The sequence below is a fragment of the Equus przewalskii genome, chromosome 11 (genome assembly GCF_037783145.1).
Source record: "Equus przewalskii isolate Varuska chromosome 11, EquPr2, whole genome shotgun sequence".
NCBI lineage: Eukaryota > Metazoa > Chordata > Mammalia > Perissodactyla > Equidae > Equus > Equus przewalskii.
In genome coordinates this window covers 13,564,530-13,588,398 of record NC_091841.1, presented here as the reverse complement: position 1 = coordinate 13,588,398, position 23,869 = coordinate 13,564,530, and the positions used below count along the sequence as shown (strand labels likewise).

The following is a 23,869-nucleotide window of genomic DNA, read 5'->3' as shown; positions in this document are numbered from 1 at the left end:
TATTGAATATCCTGCTTAGCTGTAAATTTAGCCTGATACATATTTGTTAAACTACAGTAAAAATATCTATTCAAAAAGGCGTAAAATTAGTACACTCAAGTTTTGCTTCACCAAGAAGAAAATAAGGGAGCTGGAAATAAAAATTTTTCTTTTCCTTATCAAGTATAATTTTAGATGATGTAAATATAAAATATTAAATATCTTTACAAACAAATAAAGATTTTTTGTTTGTTTTTTTATTTTTACTATGCAGCTTTCAGTTGATTTATTTTTATTGGCCCTCAACTTTTGTCCTTGTAAATGTGTAAACAGCTAGAGAGGAGAGTTTGAAAGGGGATGTATTTGTTTGTTCTGATATTCTACTTCAATGAACAATAGTTTTTCAAGCTAAAGCACACAAAAGTTGGTGTCTGATGACAATTCCTGAGTCCCAATAATTTCTGTCTCACTCTATCTTGTCTTTTTTCAGCAGCTGAGAAACTGGAATAGATGACTGAAAGTAATAGCACGAGGGTGATGGAATTCCTTCTTTTGGGCTTTTCAGTCCATAGAGAGATTCAGATCATTCTCTTTGTGATCATTTTGGTGGTATACCCTCTAAATTTGGTAGAGAATTTGGGAATGATTTCACTAATCCGATTGGATTCTTGGATTCACACACCCATGTACTTTTTCCTAAGTAATCTGGCGTTTGTAGACCTATTTTACTCCTTATCAACAGCCCCCAAGTTCCTGGAGATCCTCCTGGCCAAGCGCAGATCTATGTCTGTCTATGCATGTGCAACACAGCTGGGCTTTTTCCTGAACTTCTTGATATGAGAGATGTTCCTTCTTGCAATAATGGCTTATGATCGCTTCTCTATGTGGTGATCATGCCCCAAAAGCTGTGTATACAGCCCGTTCTTATACACCTGTTCTGTTGCTTTGCTCCATACAGTAGTTACTTCCCAACTGGTCTATTGCGGCCCCAATATCATCAGTCATTTCTATTGTGATGACATCCTGTTGATGACCCTTGGCTGCTCAGATATCAGCATCAAAGAAATTTTGATTTTCATCTTTGCTGGATTCAACATGATCAGCATTTTGGCCACTGTCCATATTTCTTTCTTTTGTGGCTGAAACTTTGAGAATCCAATCTACAGAAGGGAGTTGCAAAGCTTTCTCAACATGTGCCTCTCATCTGACAGCTGTGACTATATTCTATGGGACTCTGATCTTCACGTATCTGCAGCCAAAATCAAACCATTCCCTCCGCACAGACAAAAGAGACTCTGTGTTCTACACAATAGTCATTCCCATGTTGAACCCCATGATCTACAGTTTGAGGCACCAAGAGGTAAAAAGTGCCTTGAGAAGCCATGGAAAAATATAACCTGCCTCTGACAAACTTTAAGTGTCTTGGAACAATGCCTGTTTTGGAACAATTCCACACATAGATATGTTGTTTTTATAATCCTTTGATGGAGTAAATTCATTTTTACCATTCTTTATATGAGTAAAGTTATTTTGTACATAAGTTCTATTTTTCATATAGTCTACAATAAGATGAAATGTTTGAAGGGGTAAAATATAAATTCTTAACAAATTGCTGCTGTTTGAGGATGTGACACTGATAGCTTTGACCTGGATAGTTCCTATCCAACTGATAATAAGATTTATCTGCTCCTTTCAAAAGTGTTCCTGTTTTGTGAATTAGTGGAGGACAGAGAAGGAGTCAAGGAAGGTGATTAAATAACTTTCTTGTCCATCCTCCTGTCATTTTATGCTATAGCCTGCTCCTCAACTGTACCCTGTCTATTAACCTTCATTCCTCACTCCGCGTCTGATCACCAATATATTCATTAGTGATGACTCCCTGAAATTGCATTATTATTATGTCCTTTAAAATGTTATTTTTCACTATGCAGATCTGAGAGACAGGATTAGTTTTTGGAAAGCCATATTCCCTTTTATTACCCTATCAAAGCGAAAAAGCAAACTTATCCTTAAATTCCCTTAGCAAAGCTATGCTCTATAATGGTCCTTTGAAGTTTTGGTGATATGAAGAAATTACAGTGGACTTGGGGACAGGAAGGTATAGCCTAGAACCAAGTGATAGATATGGTTGCTGTTAGATTCCAAGAATGTAGCTCAATGTTGGGTGATTATAAAGCAACATAATCTAAAACCCACTTAAACCTTCAACTGTGATGTAAAAACTTTGTTTTTTTCACTTATAAATTCAAATGTTCAATGTATACCCTGTGCTTGATATTGTGTGCCATCCATAGAGAGCAAAAACAAACACATTCTCTTCCTGATAGTGCTTAATAGTCTGGTAGAAGGGACATATATCCATCAAATAATTACAAAAATAATTGTTTAATGTCAATATGAGTTAGTGAGACTCAGAGAGAGCTAAAGTGTCAAAGAAGGGTGATTAAGACAGTTAATGTGCAAACAAGGCAAAAATTCCAGTAGCATGAGCTAGTAGCCACAAGTACCTTGTGGAGTCCTCCAAGTGTAGGAGAATTCCATCAGGCCCTTAGGAGAACAAGGGCACATGTGGAGTAAGGCAGTACTAATTTGGAAAAGAAATGTCTTAAGACTGTTAAAAATAAATAAGGGACAAATTGTCAATCTTGATTCTTTTTCTTGTGAAGTCCACCAGACTCTAGTGTAAATATCACTTCTGCCTCATCGGTCTGCCAAGGTGTCATGAAATGCTTAAGTGTGGCTTATATACAGAGTTTAGGCTTTCAATCTGACATACTTAATTCCTGGGATACTGTAGGATGAATTTATCTTCTACAATTTTTCACTCCTAGTGTCTAATGTGCCCCCTATAATTACTCTGAATGATGGTGGAAAAATGAGTGAACTAGTCAGCAGGCAAACCAAATGAACACAATTTAGACTGTTTTCCTGCTTACAATGACCCTTCGCCTCTGAGAATCTCCCTCCTCACAGAGGGGGAATGTGACATCCATTGTTGCACTAGTGGCTCTATCCCTATAAGCACAGTACACTGGAGTGGTTACATGACTCAGGACCAGCCAATCAGATGTCTTTCAAGGGAATTTGAACTTGTAATCTTGTAATTCTAGTGAGTCTCAACTGATCACTTAATCTTAGGTCAAGTGCATTCTGGAGCTGAGTTTTCCATTGTAGACTTCCCTGTGCACTGAGAAACAGAAAGCTGGTCTGTAGAGAAAGAAAAATAAATTTACACGGGAGAAATCCACTTTGACTCAAAAAACGAAAGAGTGTAGCTATCTTTGTTTCTAGTGTCCAAGGCCCAAGTACTGATCTTGTGAAGCCTGGTTGCATTTCCTGCTCTTGAGTCTTGTAACATACCACCGTGATTTTATTGAAAAATAAAAACAAAAATACAAACTTGACATTTATTTTTATTAAGCCATTTTGAGTGGTTTATGTGGGTTTTTTAAAATAATTTTTTGAATAACTGTTAGTTCACAACCTCAGGAGTTTCCCCAGTGAAATCTGAAACTGAGCTCCCTACAAAGAGTGCAACGAGAAACCAAAGAAAGAGACAGACCACTCCAGATTGGTAGGTAGCAGCTTTAATAAGCAAGGGAACTTACATATGAGGCTTGTCTTGGGTGACTGCAAGATGAGGGGATATCCACACCCATCCACCAGAATCTTAAATGTTTATATAGAAGCCTTAACTAGGTTCAGTCACATACCATACAGATGGTCTCAACGACATCTTACTCTCTCAAGGCTATGTCCTTGGAGCAGTTCCCACTGTGGGAATGGTGAGTGGAACATACAATCCAGGACAGAGGAGCAGGTGAGGAGCCTCTTATTTCCCAGGTCCAACTGGAGGGTCAACTGGCAGTCTCATCCTCTGGATGACCTCCTCTAAAAATGAGGCAAGTAGATGATGAATGGATTCTAAAATCAATGTAGTGATCAATGTATTGAATTATAAGTCTGTGTTACTATGACCTATGCACTGTAATAGGTATCAGAATGGATCTAGAGACCCAGGAAATGCATTTTGTTCATTTGACAAGCAAGTCATAAACAATAAACAATGAACAAACATGAACAAAGTGAACAATGGACAAAAAGAACTTTATTATCAAATGAACAAAATGAAGCCATGCTGTTGGTACGAGCCAGGGTTACTATAAGACCTTTCTTATCATGAGCTGACTCCCTCTTTTTATTCTGTCATTCCTGATTTCATCTTACCAAAAGGCTCACAATTCAAACCTAGGTATGACCAGTGAGCAACATCTGTCTGCATTCAAGCTATGGTACCTCAGCGATATAGAAAGAAGCTAGCTCTTGGAATCTTATGATCTTGAGTTAAAACCTGAGCTTTATCACTCCCAGTTAAGTGACATTAGATAATGTCTCTGTCTTCTTCTTCAAAACCACCTGTGAGTGGTGGGAAAAAGATGAAAAGTTGCTTTGACATCATTCATTTCTGGGTGAGTGGTACTCATAAAGCTCAGGAGCTCAAAGTTGGTTCTATTCTAGATTTTTAGTTCCTAGAACAATGCAGGAAGCACATTGGATATCTGTGTTCTCTCCAAATCCATTTGAATATTATATGACTAATATTAACCAATAGTATAACAACAGAGACTTTACAACAGACTTACTGAATTTTCAGTCTCACTTGAATCAATTTAATAGTCTTGGACAACTGCAGAAATTATTGAACTCTAAAAAAATGAAAGTAGGGTATCTATAAACCCCATGGGAAGTAGTACCTGATAGGCAATTGTATCCCAAGAGTTTTCTGGTTTCTGCATTTATAAACATATACAGAATTATATATATATATACAATTGTATATTATATATGTGTGTGTATATATATACAATTATATATAATATATACATATATTGTACTATATAATGTGTATACTCTAACTATATATGCACATATATGATAGGTAGAGAGTGTATTTGTGTAAAATTGTGGTGACTTTGTCACAGGGTTGTGTTTTCTGTCTTTTAGTTATTGTTATGCTTTATGATTGCTCCTGCATTGGCATATCACATTTATTATTTGGTTAGCATATTTTTCTTAAATTGACTCACACTTTATTTAAATAAATCTGAAAGCTAAACTTTATATAACCACTGCAAATGATAAAAATGTGTCAATTACCATAAATAGAAAATAACAAAAATATAAAAACTCAAACATTTCAATTAACTAAATGTCTGTGTACTATATAAAATTACACCATGTATAGCATTTTGGGAAATACTGGCAAAAGAAATTACTGTATAGAAGTAAATCAGAAGCCTGTGCTAACCAGGTTAGCTGAAGTCATTCAAATTATTTTTGTATGGATTTCATGGTTAAGTTTAGATTTTAAGTTTATGTGAAGACATCAATATTGACATATTGAACTATGTATTTCAAAAATTATTTTTATATCTGCCTCATTCTACCCCAACACCACCATTAAGGCAACAATGAGCTGTTTTAAGTAGATACAAATGGTATAAATTCTGGAGAGAATGCAAAGTGTTACAAATATGACTTTCCCGCTCTTAAGCTGATTTCTTTTTTGTGGGAGCAGGCACCATAGCAGAGAAACTGATCTTGGAAGCCATGATTGTCAAGTGCCAAGGGCACAAACTCGAGAAAAGAGAACATCTTTGTTGCTGTTTTTTTGGTTTTGCTTGTTTCATAATTCCAAAGCATAACATTAAATAGGTAAGAGAAGAGCACAGAGGTTATATGATAAATTGAAAAGTAGGAAAGAACTCAGAATGATAAAAGAACCATTCCCTAACCACAAGTAGTAAAGTCTCAACCTGAGATTGGCAGGCAGTATGAGTAGGGTTTAAAGTTATTGAATCTTTGAAAAGGAATCTTGCAACCCCTCTTCTGGGGAGCATACCAGAATCAGGTGAGATTGTTGCAAAACCATACAGCTCCCAAAAGAACATTCAGATAAGTTTGAAGAAGAGGAAGGATGATAGCTTACCTTCTCAGGGTATAGCCCTGGAGACTAACAAAAAGCCTCATAGGAACACCAGAGTTCCAACAAAACAGTAATGTATTAGCTTTATCAGCCTGCCTTAACAGAGTACTGCAAAGCAGATGGCTTAAAACAAAAGAGATTTATTCTCTCACAGTTCTGGAGTCTAAAGTCTGAAATCCACTTATTGGCAAGACCAGGCTCCCTCTGAACCTCCAGGGTGGGATCATTCCTCGCCTCTTCCAGGTTCCGGTACCCCCAGGCACTCCATCGTTTGTGGCAGCACGAATCCAACCTCTGCCTCTGTCTTCACATGGCCATCTTCTCTCTATGTCTGTCTCCAAACTTCCTTCTGCTTATAAGGACATCAGGCCTATTGGATTAATGGCCCACCCTACACCAGTATGACCTCATCTTAACTAATTACATCTGCAATGACCTTATTTCCAAATAATGTTATTATGAGGAACTTGGGGTTAAGGCTTCAACATACCTTGTTTGAGGACACAAATCAAGCCATAATAAGCAACAATAGCTACAGATGTACATTGGCTAAAATGTTTGATGGAAGCTCACTTAGGCTACACCTACAAACACATTGCAAAGAAAATGGCTAAGAATTATTAAGCCTAAGAAAGAATCTTGTAAGTATCTGAAAATTCTAGTAGAAAGAAGTGTCCTATAAGTTGGGACAAAAGGGATTCATAGCCAACTAATGTGACAACTGGAGACTGTGACAAGTCCAAGGACTGATCAGGCAGTGAGGCAAAAAAGATATAACCTAATATCTATGACCAGAAGGTTGAGTTTTTATCTCCTTCTGATTTATACAGATCATCAGATGCACTTCACTCAATACCAGAATAGGCAAGCATCTGAGGAGACCTGATGGTCCTCAAAGCAAAATTTGCCTTAGAAAGTAGTAGATGCAGAGGTGAGATGCCAAGGCTCATGTTTCTGGAAGCTATTATAAGAACTCTTGGAGGGAGGATTAAGATTTTGGCTAAGCGCTATCACAAAGGAACCCCCAAAATATCTTGAATTAATAAGATAGAATTTTATTCCTTTCTCAGGCAACAATGTGAGTGAGAGGTTTGGGTAAAGCAATTAGACTCAATATATGGCTTCCATATATGAGTCTAGGGCAACCACTTCAGTGACAACATTTTCAAGTGGGAAGGGGGAGGAAAATGTCCAGATCTAGTAGCTTTGACCTTGAGGAGATGACCCTTAGGTCGTATACATAACTTTCTATTGAGAGCTCATTGCCGACATTTCATAAAAAGGTCATATACTTGGCCTGAAGGGAAGATGGGAACTGTGGTCAATAGCTGAATGGTCAGTGCTTTATTGCCAGAAGCAAAAATGAAATAGTAGAGACTAAGGAATATCTGCCATAAGGATTCCAGAAAATATGATCTTAGAATGTCAGGTTATATTGTCAGTCTCAGTGAAAGCAGTTGCTCCTTGAGCAGCCCTACACTTTGCTCCTGACATTAACACTTTAGAAGCCAATGTGGGTAGTTCAAAATCATAAAAAAAACTTTGTTAACATAATTTCTAATGCAAACCAATGGTACCCTTTCTTCATGCTCAGCATCTAAAGTTACGAAGGAGAACTCTCCTCCCCCTACCACCATCTGCCTCTCTTCAGATCTATTTAAGGGGTAGTTGCCCACAGTTAATTAGTAAATTAGCCAGAGTAACAATACTCTGCATGAATTAGTCTATCTTGCCAGTGGTTTTACCACGACTGTATGCTACTTCTAAGTTCTCCTTCACATACTCAATTGTACATCCCCTTTTATTGGATTAGCAATTAGCCAAAAATAAACTCACTCATCAGGAATAACTTCTAATATCCATTTTCCTTTATCCTGGTAAGTAAGCAAGAGTAATCAAGGGTAGACAAATTTTTATTCTACCTGTAGCATGAATGGAAAGTAGATTAAGTATGCTATAGATGCACCAATCTAGATAAATGGAACAGTAATCTTTGGAGGATTCTCAACCAAGCCCAAATGGGATACTATTTTGAACTATATTGATCACATCTGAATGCATGATCAGTATAAGAGCACTTAGTTAAACGGTGCTTCTAACCTGGTAGATCCACTCTAGGCACTGAAAGTTCGACTTAAGTTGCTAAGTAAAGAACCAAAGAATGTAGCATTAGTGAGAAGAAACTGGAATCAAACAAGAGTTTCAAATCATTTTCAACAAAAGGTTTAACAGGACAATGTAGTATGGCCAAAGGTCAGATTTTAATATCCGAAAATTCATACCAGTTCATTTTTTTATTATGAGGAGGAGAGGAAGCAATTTGTCAGAGATATTTCACCCTTTTAACATCAAGAAATGTATATCAGAATCCAAACCTGGGAATAGAATTAGGATAATTAAATGGATTATTAAAAGATAAACATTGTTAACTATTGAACAATGCATACTCAGGACAAATCTTGTGATTGTATTGAGAAAATAGTTAAAGATTCTGAATACAATTTTATTTTCAAAAATCCATGTATACATAAGCATTACAGGACAGTTTAGGTAAATCAGGGTCCATCAACATCCTGTAGTCATGGAAAAGAGTTGAATTCTTATTCTTTTTCTCATGAAATTATGTATTTCACGAGAAATCTAGGTCAAGGAGCATGTGTATATAGAAAATATTCTAGGACGTCATGTTTGACTCTAAAAAGGGTACCTGAAAATTATCATTTCTTTATCTAAACTTATTTATAATTTCCTCAGTACAATTTTAAATACATTGTGAATAACACTAATATGTCAGTTACAATAATATGATTATATATGTAGGATAAAGCAGGCTTAGTAATTAGAGTCCATTCATGGGATAAAGCTTTAGGGTGTTAGATTGGTCCTTTTACTGTTTGTAAGTGTTGGCTTTAGAAAGTCCTTCTTCAGCTAGAACTTTTATGCCTCGATATTTACAATAGGTAGCAGCATCATATAAAAATATCTATTGCAGTTTCACTGCCCCAAGTTTGCTTTGATGATTGCTTTGTTGACAGCCTCTTTTACATCCTTGTTTCTCAAACTGTAGATCATAGGATTCAGCATGGGGATCACTGTGGTATAAAACACAGCCACCATTTTCCCCTGTTCCACAGAATCTTCAGTGGGTCGTCTTAGATACATGAATATCAGAGTCCCATAAAACAGGCTAACAGCTGTCAAGTGGGACCCACAAGTGGAGAAGGCCTTTCTCCTCCCATCAGCAGAGGGCATGCGTAGCACAGCTATTACAAGAAGAGCATAGGAGGTGAGGAGCACTGAGAGAGAATATGTCAAACTAATTCCAGCAATAACAATCATCGTGTATTCTTTGATGTGGACACCCCCACAGGCAATCTTGATGAGAGGAGGGTCTGCACAATAAAAGTGGTTGATTTCAAAGTTTCCACAGAAGTACAAGCCATATGTCCACAGTGTGCATATTAGACTCACAGAGAATCCGTAGACATAAGGTACAGAGATGAGTCGAACACAGACAGTCCTGGACATTTTACTGCCATAAAGTAGAGGTTTGCAGATGGCCATGTAGCGATCAAAGGCCATCGCCGCCAAGATATAGACCTCCACGTGGACAAGGGCAATGAAAAAGTAACACTGCACCAAACACCCAACATAAGAAATGGTTTTTGTCTCTGATAACAAGTTTTCCAGCATTTTGGGGGTGACATTGGAAGACAAGCACACATCCACAAAAGACAAATGACTCAAGAAAAAGTACATAGGGCTCTGAAGTTGGGGACTGATGCTGATCAAAATAATCATACCAATATTCCCTAACAGAGTGATCATGTAAACCAGTAGGAACACCACAAAAAAGAGAACTTTAAGCTTCTGATGACTGGTCAACCCCAGAAGAATAAATTGTGTCACATCCGTGAAATTTGGCATTGTCTTCACATAAGCTCAATGTGCATTGCCTAAGGACAAATAAAAAGCATGGATGTCTTTGTTCTATTCTTGAAACTTTTTTTTTCTACCAATTACTTCTCTGCTTTCTTTCTTTTTATTTTTTGAAGATGGGCACCTGAGCTAACATCTGTTGCCAATCTTCCTTTTTTTCCTTTGTCTTCTTCTCCCCAAAGAGCCCCAAGTACATAGTTATATACTCTAGTTGTAGGTCATTCTCGCTCTGCTATGTGGAATGCTGCCTCATTGTGTCTTGATGAGCAGTGTTAGGTCTGTGCCCAGGATACAAACCGGTAAAACTCTGGGCCACCAAACGGAGTGCATGAACATAACCACTCGGCTATGGGACCAGCCCCTTCTGGAAAATTTTGAGTCACACTTATCATTATTATAATTCAAATAATTAAAAAATCAATGCAGATTTTACACAATGTACAAGATGAGAATATATAAGCATAATGTTATGTTTAATAAGTCTCATAAGTAGTTACAATCAAAGTTTATCAGTTTTCCATCAGTAAAATAGGCTATTACATTCATTGCTAATGTATATTATTAAAATTAGACATTTCTATTTTGCTAAATTATTACAATATGATATCATCACAGAGCTCAAATATGATCAAAGCCAGACTAAGCTTTGTCAGTGGTAATTGGTGTTACAATTTAGTTATCGACATAATTATCCTCCATGATGCAACATATGATATCATATGCTTTCAACATATGAAATCTCTAGTCATATTATTTTGTTTAGCTAAACATTATGCTTGTTTGATTGTTACTACACTTAGAGGTAATAGGATTTAACATGACAGGCTCTGTCAGTTGTAAACTACAAGTGGCTCAATCACCTAGCACATACTATCAACATTATGTCAATAGATAAATGTCATGAGGCAAAGTTTAGGTGAAAGGATTTTTTTTTTCTTTCTGATTTTTCTCCCCCAACCCCCCCACCCCCAGTACATAGTTGTATATTTTAGTTGTGGGTCCTTCTAGTTGTGGCACGTGGGATGCCATCTCAACGTGGCCTGATGAGCAGTGCCAGGTCCGTGCCCAGGATCTGAACCAGAGAAACCCTGGGCTGCCATAGTGGAGTGCAGGAACTTAACCATTCGGCCACAGGGCCGGCCCCTAGGTGACGTCTTTTAACAACCACTGTGTCAGTTCAGGTTTCTCTGGTTTTCAGAAACAATCAATTCAATTTCTAATTATTGTATTCAAATTTAATGTCACTACAAGGAAAATGTTCCTCTCCAATATTTTCTCCTTTTAATACACTTCCCCAGTTTACTTCTTCCAAGAAGTAAAAACTTGACATGGATCTTAAGGATGTGTCTGCAGATTAGAATCATCTTGGGAATTTAAATTCTCAATAGGAACAGTGTTTGAGGAATGCAGTACTGATTTATAATTGGGCTTCTGTTTATACTTGCTTATAATAAGTCATATTATAAACATTAAAGGCAATTATATGTCAGATATATTTGTTATATATAGAAATATTCTAAATTTTGGAAATATGAAGATAAGATATACAAGATTCTGGTTTGCATCAGGATCTCTTCTTGTTAAAAAGAAGTAAGTAATAAACAAATATACAAATTAGATACCTTACAGAGTGGAGCTGCTATGAGAAAGCTATAGCATCCTAGTAAGATAAGGAATAAGGGGAGGTGAGGTGCACACAGAGTGATCAAAGAAGATCTCTCTGAAGAGATGGTTTGAGTTAGTGAGAAGAGCCCGCTATGCAGACATATGAAGGAAGATGGGAATGCAAATGCAAAAGCTCAGAGGAGGGAATAGTAGCTTCGCATGTTGAAAAAGAGTGCTGCTTGAGATATTCCTTTATATATTAAAAAGTATATGAGCTCTGATTGTATCATGACACCCTCCAATTTGTAGCATAGTGCATTTGGGAATTTAATTAATCTCTATGAACTATTTTTTACCCCTAAAATGCTTAATACGGAAATTAAATATACTATACCTAATATAAACTGAATGTATAACATAATAGACACTAAAGTTTTAGCTCTGAACTAAGCTTCCCTTTTCTATAGATTTCCAATGGTACTATTATATTGTTTTAAGTATAAAACAATAATAAAAAAGCATCAAGGCATCTAAAAAGCATAAACTAGTACCTCTCCAATTTTATTTCATGTATAATGTGTGTATTTCTCCTCCTTACACATAATTATTAGTTCTGTGGTAGTGTCCTTAGTCTCATTTATTTTGAAAGTCTTACACTGTCCAGCTTGTTTGATACCTTTAACAGATATTCAGGAATATATTCACTCATATGATTTTTTTAAAGCATACTGATAATTAGATAAGCTTCATATATCACATTACAATATTCCAGTATTATTAAAACGATCCAAGAAAGATTACTGTAGGGGCAACAGTTTCAACTTTATAATATTAGTAAGAACAGCTAACTTTTATTGAACGCTTACTAAACATTTGCGTGTGGAAGTCCTATGATACAGGTTCTATTAGCATCATCACTTTACAAAAGAGGAAACTGAAGCACTGAAAGACTAAGAAGGTCTCCCTGGGTCAGTTGTCTGCTATGTGATGAGATTGGGATGCAACACAATTAATTTTGACTCCAGTCTTGTACTCTTAATAACTTTATATTGCTGGTCTTTTGATAACCTATTTTGCTATTCTATGTCTTTATGTTTAAATTTCATTTTGATTATCCTCCAAGAGACAAGAAAGTTGTTCTTCTAGTATTTCATCTTTGAGGCTCTAGGATAGCATTGTGTGACCCTGAAACAGGCTGAACTACAGAGATATCGGACCACTTCTTCTCCCTACTCCCCCAAGTTTAGGTGTCCCATAAACTTGAGATCAGGTAACCAAGTGACTTCTGAGTTAGAGCCAATTTATCACAGACATGTGCATCACTTATCAAGGCAATTGAGAAGATAGAATGTATAATTTACAAATAAGGAACTCTATTTTTATCAACCTTTCAGGAATTTCTCTTGAAGCAAAACAGTGAAGATATAATTACTGGTCCAATTAGTCCCACTGATGCAATATCTTCAACTCTATTCACATGGATTGTAAAACAACAATATGAACATCAAGAGTCTTGGTAGAGAAGAGTCAAAGGGTAAGAAATGAGGAATAAAAAATTTGCAAGTCATAAGTTTGCTCGTAACAATGAGCTTGTAACAAGCTCATTCTCATGATGTTTTGAATAAAAAAAACTCTGGATAGAAATAAGAATATTTCCCAGTAATATAATTCCACACAAAAAAATATTGTGATAATGAATAAGTCTACAAATAAGGTCTCAGTCTTCTCTTCAAAATATAAATAGAAATTAAAAGATTTCACTGCATTCATTTGTACTGTAAACCATATACAATTTGTACACCTACCTTCGGCAAAAGAGAACAGCAGATCAAAATTTCTCACTATCTATAACTGAATCTTCAACATTGAGAACATTGAGAGCATCTCCTTAAGCAACTGTCCAGGTAATTATGAAAGAAATACTGATTGAAATTCTAGAAATATCTTAGGGGTAGGAGGAGTTAAGGAGTGTTAATTGGAAGAATAATTCTTGTAATAAAATTATGAAATCTAAATTCTTGATGTCATGGAATAAACTCTTAACTTCACACAAATTCTTCCCTGTTTCATTCACACTCAACAGTTATGCATCTCAGGAAAATATTCTTGGTTTGCATCACATACAATTTTGATCAGTCACTTTCTTTTCTGTGGTGCTACAGTTCCAATGAGCAGCGTCTGTCAGGATGTACAATCACACAATTCATGCCTTATGCTCCTCATAGTTTTTTTTACAGTTGTCAGATACCTCGACAGTGTAAATCACCTGGGAACATCTAGGGAGAATGAGTACAAGTAGAGGTCATTGGTGAAGTAGTCGATTATAGTGAACAATTTGTCTCGCTGAATTTAGGCTTTTCTGGGGGTCAGTAGAGAATTGACTTTGAAGTCAGGCAGATCAGGAATCAAACCTTGGCTCCCCAACTTCAACCACATGACCTTGGGTAAGTAACAATTCTCAGCATCAATACTCATCACTAGAACGGGGAAACTACTATCTTACAGTGTGATGTGAGGATCTCCAATAATATAGATGTGACTCTCAGCACAATTCCTATCCCATATGTAACACTCCAAAAAATTGAAATTATTTGTGCAGTTTCCCCACAAATCAGTTTACAATTTTATGATCTGACAACCTCTATAGTATTGTGATTAATATTATCATTATGTTGAAGAAAAACATAATTCATATGTTAAATAGTGATGAGGTTAAGATTCTCAACCCAGTTTAGGTAGCTAGTAAGTTAAAGAACCAGAGTGCCAACCTAGATTGTTATAACTCCAAATTATATGCGAATTACATTTATTTAGTCTGGAAGATTGCGGGAAAAAACTATACTCAGGCAAAGTTTTCCTCTGCATTCTTCAGCCACCAAGTACCCAGAACTTCTGAGTCCCTTCTCAGTTATTATGGAGAAAGTCCATGAGATGACCTCATTACCACCAGGGAATTCTGATGTAATATGCACTCACCCAAGGAAATGTGCATCTGAAAAAAAGAAAGTGTGTGTGTGTGTGTGTGTGTGTGTGTGTATGTCAGAGAGAGCAAGAAATAGAGAGATTGACAGAAAGAGATAAATATGCTTTATGGTTAGCTGTTGGAGATCCTTAAATATAATGAAGTTGAAAGATCTAGAAATAAATGTAACAATAAGGTCTATGTTTAAAAGTATTTTATGGAAATATTCTGAATTTTTAGCAAATGGCTAAATTGCTTTAAGTTCTGCCAAGGCATTTAGGCTGATGGAAATATGAGCCAGAAGAGAGCTCAAAGATCAGAGAGTACAAGCCAGATGTTAGATAGATGAATTGAAAAAGTGACTTCTCCAAGGTCACCAACAGATTAATTTGAAATTTGGAAACTCAAACCAGAAACAGGGTTTAAGCATTGACCTTGGCATCATAGATCTTGACGTTACACTCTCCAAAATCTAACTAAATAACTTTCCAAAACAGTAAGCAGAGAAAGGATTTCACATACGAAAATAAGGAGATAACAAAGGTCGTCCAAATCTACCTGCTAACAAACTATTAAAATGCTTTAAAATTTTATTTTGAATTCTTATCACACACACACACAAATTAACTATATATGGTGATAGATGCTAACTTAGACTTACGGTCGTGATCCTTTCTCAATGTATACAAATATTGAATTATTATGTTGCACAGCTGAAAATAATAAAATGTTATATGCCAATTATATCTAAATAAAAATATTTACAAAGTATTTTGAAATTTACTAGTCATCAGCAAATAATTTGACATTTCAAGAATTCCTCAATATGTGGTTTTATTACCAAAACAAATAACTTTTATCTCATCTCAAAAGTAACGTTAAGCATGTTAGCTCTTAAATTCTTTAGGGAGCTTAAATTTTGCAACCATAGACACAGGAATATAATTTAATCTAAAATAGAATGTGTGACATGCAAATAGCTTTAAAGTGTTGCCCAATACATATGTGTGTATATGAAAATAAGTTCATATTTATTTCTAGTTTCTCTTGAGGAAAATAAAAACTCAAAACCAGACAAAAAGAATGCTTTATTCCCATATTGCATCAATTTTGTTCTATAGATGTTTCTTGGCAGATAAATTTGTAATTAATGAAATGTGTAATTTAAATGTGTGTATTTCATTTCTTTACTTGTCTTCTACAACAAAATAAAAGATCATCTATGTATATATATGTATGAATACACTTTTGTGTGTATGTATGCAAATATTTAGTTATTTGTCTGGGGACAGAGAGACCAAAGGAAGTCCAAGTGACAAAATTGTTGCCTCATGCTTGTACTTCCTAAAAATGAAGATCAAGTGTGAATCAAATTATGTTAATATATTATGGCAGGACATGTCATTTTTTAACAACAAATAGGTCATTCTAAATGCTTTATTTCTTTCAAATACAAAAATTATTTAAAAATATTTAAGTTCCATATTTTAGTAGCAGATGTGCAAAATGTAATTTATTAAGTGGAATCTGGAGGACTGCGCTTTCAAAATGGCACGTCTATCCACTAATTCTACCCACTCTTCAGTAAGACTGAAAACACTTTGGTGGGGGCACGTGTGAAGTGCACAATTCAGTCCCTGGCAACATTGCAGTTGAAACATGGTGGTTACTGGAATCTGTCAAAGAGAGACACTTACCATATTGTGTCTTGTAAACACTAAAAATGTAAAAAAGAATTAAACACAATAGCATTGCTATTTCTAAAGCAATACTCTCAGTATAGACCCAGCCTTCACATTGAAAGAAGTCTTAAACATTAAACAATCTCATAACCATTAGACAGTTGGCTATTGTCACGGCCTCATGCCAGATGACTAAATGAAATATATTATTACTTTTCTGCCCCAAATTACTCTCTAAGTGGGGAAATTCATAAGTATTTCCAAAATTCTTCCACTTCATTTTTTTTTTTTGAGGAAGATTAGCCCTGAGCTAACATCTACTGCCAATCCTCCTCTTTTTTGCTGAGGAAGACTGGCCCTGAGCTAACATCCATGCCCATCTTCTTCTATTTTATGTATGGGATATCTACCACAGCATGGCTTGACAGGTGATGAATAGATCCGTAACCGAGATTTGAACCAGTGAACCCTGGGCCACTGAAGCAGAATGTGGGAACTTCACCACTGCACCACTGGGCCAGCCCCTCATCCACTTCATTTTTGAATAAGAAAAACAAGAGCTTTTTGTTCCAGCTAAATATTTGAAAAATTTCAATTAGTGTACTGTGAGCTTTAGTTCAAATAACCTTTTCAATTAATTAACATTTTTAATTAATCCTGTACTTACATCAAGAATGGGGTAATGTCTTTTTTTCTCTAAATTTGAGACATTCTTTGTAGATGAGCAATAATCAGTCACCAAATAAATACTTATGAAACAGAGAAGACAAAATTAACTCAATTTTATTTTGTTAAACCTGCTCTGGTGATCATTTTCTTCATGGCTTCTTTCACATCTCTGTTCCTCAGACTGTAAATCATGGGATTCAACATAGGGATCACTGTGGTATAAAATATAGCGACCGTTTCCCCTGTTCTACAGACTCCTCTGTGGGATGTCTAAGATAGATAAAGATAAGAGTTACATAAAATATGATGACAGCTGTCAAATGGGACCCACAGGTGGAAAAAGCCTCCCGCCTTCCTTCTGCTGAGTGCATCCGTAGAATAGCAATGAGAATGAACAGATATGATGTGATAATTATACTCAGAGAATATGTGAAGTTAATGCCTGCAAGTATTATCATTGTATATTCTTTTACAAAGGTCCCAGCGCAGGCTATTTTGATGAGAGGTGGGTCTGCACAGTAGAAGTAGTTGATTTCAATTTCCCCACAGAAGTACAAGCCATAAGTCCATAATGCTGTTGTCAGACTAATCAGAAAACCATATATGTAAGGGAAAGAAATCAATTGAATACAGACAACCCTTGACATTTTGCTGCCATAGAGCAGAGGGTTTCCAATTGCCACATGTCTATCAAAGGCCATCACAGCAAGAATAAACATTTCCACATGGGCAAGGGCAATGAAGAAGAAACACTGGATTAAACAACCAGCATAAGAAATAGTTTTTGTCTCTGATAACAGGTTTTCCAACATTTTAGGGGTGACATTGGAAGAAAACCATGCATCAACAAATGACAAATGACTGAGGAAAAAGTACATGGGACTGTTAAGCTGTGGACTGAACTTAATTAACATGATCATGCCCACATTACCCACTGGTTATAAGACAGACCACCAGGAAAATGAAGAAGAAGAGAACTTGCCATTCCAGATGGCTGGTTAGTCTCAAAAGAATAAACTCTGTCACATCAGTGAAATTGAGCATTTTCTCAGTTCTAAGTCAATATTACTTCCAAATTCTGTTGACAACTAAAAGGAAATAAATTTTGAAATCAAGTATTGACTATTTATTAATGTATATCTCTATCCCTACTTCTTTTCATTGTTTTCTTTATTGAATATTTGATTGCACTTTGGCATTCTTTTCAGCAAATTGTTTCTGAACACTTGGTAGGTAACAGACTCTTTAAAGGATACTAAGATGAGTAAATACACAGGGCTTATTACACATACGTTAGACAAAATATTGTGAGTGAAACATTCTAGTACTAAGTATAGTGATTAGCCAAATTTCCAAGACTTCTTCTTAAACATTCCTTCTTTCCAATACTGCCATGTTTGGTAGTTTCATATTTGTAAGATATTTATAGAGGGTTATAGCTTTCTTTTAAACATAGCTCAAAAATAATTACTTGATCTCTATTTTATTATGAGCATATTACCCATGATTAGAGGTGGAAGCCACTTAATCAAATGATTTATCAGCTCTAAAAGTCAGATGAAAAAATACTTTTAATCTAACATCATACTTGCAGTCATTTAAATTGAAGAGAAATAAATGGATCACAGTAGTCCTCAAAGCCAAGGATAAGGGGGTAAACCACTTATACACATTCATACATCATGCATATTTTCTGGATATGGACTCTCTTGCAAATTAAACACATAATTATAATCTTCTAGATATCATTAACTCTTATGTCTTCAGTATTCAAAGATAAGTGACAGAGAAATTAATGTCAGTATTGGTAGCAGTATTAATGTAAATAAACTTTCTAAAACCATGATATATTCTTACAAAGTTACAGTGGGGGCAGAAGTTCGGGAATGATTGAGTCTTCTTTGGAGAGCCAGTGGACTTCTAGGAAAGCTTCCTAAATATTTTGCAAATTTCTTCTCAAATGTAAATCGTATCATATCAACCTATTCCCAGAACAATAGTTCACTAGTTATTTTCCTGAGGAAACACCAGTGCCTTGCCTCCTGTTAACAGGTATCATGAAGAAAAATCCACAAGTGTTCACTCATGAAATAATAGTGAGAAATCTTTGTATCTTATTCAATATCTTAGAAACAGATAATCTACCTAATAAAGTTTAACTATATGAAGTTTTGTGGGAAAGAATTGTTATACTTAGTCTACCTAGAATTTACTTTGTGTGAAAATATAAGAAAGAGAGAGAGTGAGAGATTCCAACAGCATCAATGAATATTCACATTCTGAGGAACATAGAGTGTAATGCTGTCCAGTAAGAATCTCAGGATAGACTTTCAACAGGACAGTGAATTTGTTGGAGATGGGATTGTAACAAGCCCTCCAAATGCTTTATAGGAAAATGGATTATTCCTAAAAGCCTTGTTTTAACCTCCAGAATTATACTTAGTTCCATAAGAATGATGGACTTTATTCATAGTTATTACTAGGTAGTGAACAGGAAAGAGAAGAGTAGCTAAGAAGATAAACTTTATCCACATAGTGAAAATAAACAGGTTCTTATCAACACAGGTAATCTATTGCCTACCACTCACCCAATTGTAAAGAAACTTTTTCTCAGGAAAAGAAAGCTACCAACCAAAGTATACTAGACTGAGTCTAGAAACTCCAGAATTTCAGGCTAAGTAATTAAAAATTGAGGCATTAAATAATGGTTTAAAAATTTTAAGAATAATAACAGTTAAAGTTATCTAAAATTGGATAAACTGCCTTGGAATACATTTATGTATATGATGAAAATCTATTAGAGAGTTGATAAGTTCATCTCTGAAATTATGTGTTTTATGATATAAAGATAGTGATAATTTTTTGGACTCAACTCCAAAAGGAAAGGCAACAAAGGCAAAAATAAAGAAAAGTGGAACTACATTAAACTAAAAAGCTTCTGCACAGCAAAAGAAAACGAAAAGGCAACCCATTGAATGGGAGAAAATATTTTCAAATCATATATCTGATAAGTGGTTAGTATCTAAAATATATAAAGAACACATTTAACTCAATAGCAAAAAAACAAACAATCTGAGTAAAAAATAGGCAAAGGATATAAATAAGCATTTTTTCCCAAGAAAAAATATAAATGACCAACAGGTATATGAAAAAATGCTCAACATCACTAATTATCAGGGAAATGCAAATAAAAACCACGAGAGGTTACCTCACATCTATTAGAATGTCTATTATCAAAAAGACAAGAAATAAGTGTTGGCAAGGATGTAGAGAAAAGGCAACGCTTGTGTACTGTTGATGGGAATCTAAATTGGTACAACCACTATGGAAAACAGTGCAGAAGTTCTTCAAAAACTTAAAGTTAGAACTAGCACATATTCCATCTATTCCACTTTCTTATCCTAAGAGAAGAACACTAATTCAAAAAGGAATATGCACCCCTATGTTCAATGCAGCATTATTACCAATAGTCAAGATATGAAAACAACCTAAGTGTCTATTGTTCGGTGAGTGGATAAAGAGGATGTGTATAAAGTAGTATACACAATGGTATACTACTCTGCTGTAAAAAAGATGAAATCTTGCCATTTGCAGCAATATAGATGGACCTTGAAGGCATGATCCTAAGGGAAATGAGCCAGACAGAGAAAGATAAATACACCATGATTTCACTTATAAAAAGAGTCTTAAAAAAAAACAACAATAAACAAGACCATAGATACAGAGAATAGATTGGTGACTGGCAGAGGTGGGGAGTCGGGGGTAGGCAAAAAGAGTGAAGGTGGTTAAAAAGTACAAACTTCCAGTTATAAAATTAATAAGTCATGGGGATATGATGTACAGCATGGTGACAATAGTCAACATTACTATTTTCAATATTTGAAAATTGCTGAGAATAGATCTTAAAAGTCCTCATCACAAGAAAAAAAATTTGCTACTACAGATTGGGTTGACTGTTAACTGGATTTACTGCGGTGACCATTTTGCATTATGTGCAAATAGAGAATTACGTTCTACACCTAAAATTAACATAATGTTATATGTCAATTATACCTCAATAAAAAAGTAATTGAAAAAATAAGAAAAATGAAAAAAATGAGAAAATAAATAAAATGAAATCCTTTGTTTTATGATATAAAGAACACCAGTATTTCTCTATAATCCCACGGTCTTCTCCCCATCTTAACCCAGGCCCAAGAGTTTATGTTACCTTTATTGGATTCCTTTTCCTTTTGAAGAGTTTTTCAATGATCAATATGACATGACCGTTTGGTTTTAAGCATACAGATTTACAGAGAGAAATTAAACTTTGAGAATATATGTGATCACATTGAGTTGGAGGTGAGCATCAATCTACTGTGCATAAAGTAGAGTTTCCATTAAATTATGCTGAAGTTTAAGTCAACGGTACTCACTTTGTTACTGTTCAGCTCACCATTCATATCAAAGCATGCGTATTAATAAACTGGCCAAAATTCTTTATCTTCCAATGTATCATTCATGTTACAAAATTTAAATTACCACCTTAAAGGAATATGTTTGTGAGTGTTTAAGAGATAAAAGATAGCATGAAATCACAGGGTAGAAAATATTAATATAAAATAATTTTGGGGTCGGCCCAGTGGTGCAGTAGTTAAGTTCACACCTTCTGGTTCTCGGCGGTCTGGGGTTCGCAGGTTCAGATCCTGGGTGCGGACACGGCACCGCTTGGCACGCCATGCTGTGGTAGGCGTACCACATATAAAGTAGAGGAAGATGGGCATGAATGTTACTCAGGGCCAGGCTTCCTCAGCAAAAAAAGAGGAGGACTGGTGGTAGTTAGCTCAGGGCTAATCTTCCTCAAAAAAAAAATAATAATAATTTTTTGTTTTGGGTTTTTTATTACATGTTTTCTCAAATATGTACAGTAATTGTGTGTGGCATTTATACAACTTTCATAAAGCTAAATAACTAAAACTATAGGCAAAAAAATTATAAATCAGTTGCATTATGACTAGCAATTAAGTGAATATGATGGATGTGTTGCTTTGCTGTCAACAGTATAAGAAAATGTGTTATTAACTGCTACTGTGCATGCATATACGACCTGTAGTGACTCAGTTCTTTCTAACTTTTCTCTTTTGAACTTCTGTGGAACCTTTCTTATATAGACATAAACTTAATTTAAAACTAATTTTTAGCTATGGAAGTCCACCAGAACAATAACCTAGTTGTTTATCCCTGTCTTTCACCATCAAAAAAATGTTTTCGTTTTGTAGGGGAAAAGAAAAAAAGCTAGTACCAAGCAGGAAGAGGACTTGATAAAGTAATCCCCGTCTCTGCTGGGTATCTGCTCTGTAGCGTGTTGCTGTGTTCTCAGGTTTGGATATGCTCCTTGAAGTTCTGGAAAGGAGAGGACACGTGTTTTGATTATTTGTTTCAAACCTGCTGAACATTCTTGTGAGTCGCTTGTGAACATGTGCAGTTCACAGGAACAGGAACAAGAAAAATAAGTCATAGATAAACTGCTCAAGCAATGCTAATTTAGTTTTTTAAAATGCACTTAGTTTTGAAACAGATAAACTCCCTAAACAAGAATAAATTAGATTTTTAAAGTTTGACAGGATCATACGCAAAGAAAAATTAATGAAAAATATGTTTGAGACACCATCATAGATGATAGAGGACATACAAAGAAGAGAGATTCTGTACCTGAAAAGAGGTTATAAACATGTCAACAGACCATGCTGATGTCTGAATCAACAGAATACACCTGTAGCTGCCTGTGTTTTTCGCTTTTACGCCTTTTTCAAAGATTTACCATAGAGGAATTCTTCTTTGGAAAGTGAAATCTGATTGCATGGTACCAAAGAGATTCAGCACAAAAAAAGATATAAAAGACGGTGGTGTTAGTACTTCACAAAAACTGAATATGTGAAACCCTGAGAGGTGGTTAGCCAGATAGCAGATCATGATGGTGAACTCGTGGTAAGTGTTGAATGGTTAGATCTCATCTTAGGGAGTATGAGGTCTGGAAAACAGAGAGGGTTTGTGGGCCTCAGAAGCACTTAGAAGATTTTCCTTACAATCTAAAAGCAAACATATATATACAAGCTTTCCATATTATATCACTGTATTTAAAATTAAATTCCTAGAAAATGTGGACTTTTCCCCTTTGACCAGGCATAAGGAAATATTAAGTATTCCTGTTAAAGAATTCTATTTCTATTGTCAGTCCTTGGCTGAATTCTGGCTCTGTAACTTATTTTATGAACTTGGAAAGCTTTTATTCTTGTTTCATTATGTTTTTAATGTCTCTACGCCTTAATGTGATGCAAGATTAATAATAGCATTAATTTTATTGTGTGATTATAAGAAAACAGATATTAAATGTTAACATAATAAATATTGCAAGTCACAATTATTATCAAATGCATTCCTGGAAACTGTAGCTTGCATGAACAGATTGTAATAATCAAATAATCAAATCTCCATAAAAATTTTATTTTTCTCTGTCTCTTGTAAACACATACACATCTACACACACAGATAACAGTGATGGAATAATTAATGTTAATTACTGGTAATTAATAAAGAACAAAAATAAAATCTAAGATGCAAGCTTCATCCGACAGTTCTAGATAGATGCATGTTTATACCAACACCAGAATGAAGAGAAATATCCTCAGAGAGCACGCAGAATTGAAAAGTGAATGCTACATGAGGGATGGTAAACGACGGATATCAGGCAAAAGAGAAAGTGGAAGTCCACAAGGGAACTTTCTTTAAATGCCTTCCTTAGGAACCAAAGAAGCAATTAAGAAGATTCCCCTAGACGTGACCCTGAGGCTAGTACATCTTTGGAAAGAGAGTTGACTGTTGCATTTTGTTTTGTTAATAACACATTTGGACAATTTTATTTTTCTCCAAACTCGAGTTATTTTGATTGTGTCCTGGGATCAAATAACAAAATTTGCTCTGGGTTTGCATCACACTAAACGATGTCGGTGTTACTCAGCCTCCACACGCCAATCCTATGTTCTGTATTTCAGGTTCTGTGCCACTTGG

General features: G+C 35.4%; 1 protein-coding gene and 1 pseudogene across 1 annotated transcript; both read right to left on the bottom strand.

The window, feature by feature from the left end:
- Positions 1 to 8,959: 8,959 nt before the first annotated feature.
- On the bottom strand, positions 8,960 to 9,892 carry LOC103566758 (olfactory receptor 5M9-like). The gene has a single exon (XM_008543274.2). The coding sequence runs from the start codon at positions 9,890 to 9,892 to the stop codon at positions 8,960 to 8,962; it is 933 nt and encodes a 310-aa protein (XP_008541496.2).
- A 7,044-nt stretch (positions 9,893 to 16,936) lies between these two features.
- Positions 16,937 to 17,866, bottom strand: LOC103566752 (olfactory receptor 5M3-like; annotated as a pseudogene).
- Between the last annotated feature and the right edge of the window lie 6,003 nt (positions 17,867 to 23,869).

Excerpts from the sequence above, each read along its gene's own strand:
- LOC103566758 (XM_008543274.2), bottom strand. The coding sequence starts at position 9,892 with ATGCCAAATTTCACGGATGTGACACAATTTATTCTTCTGGGGTTGACC.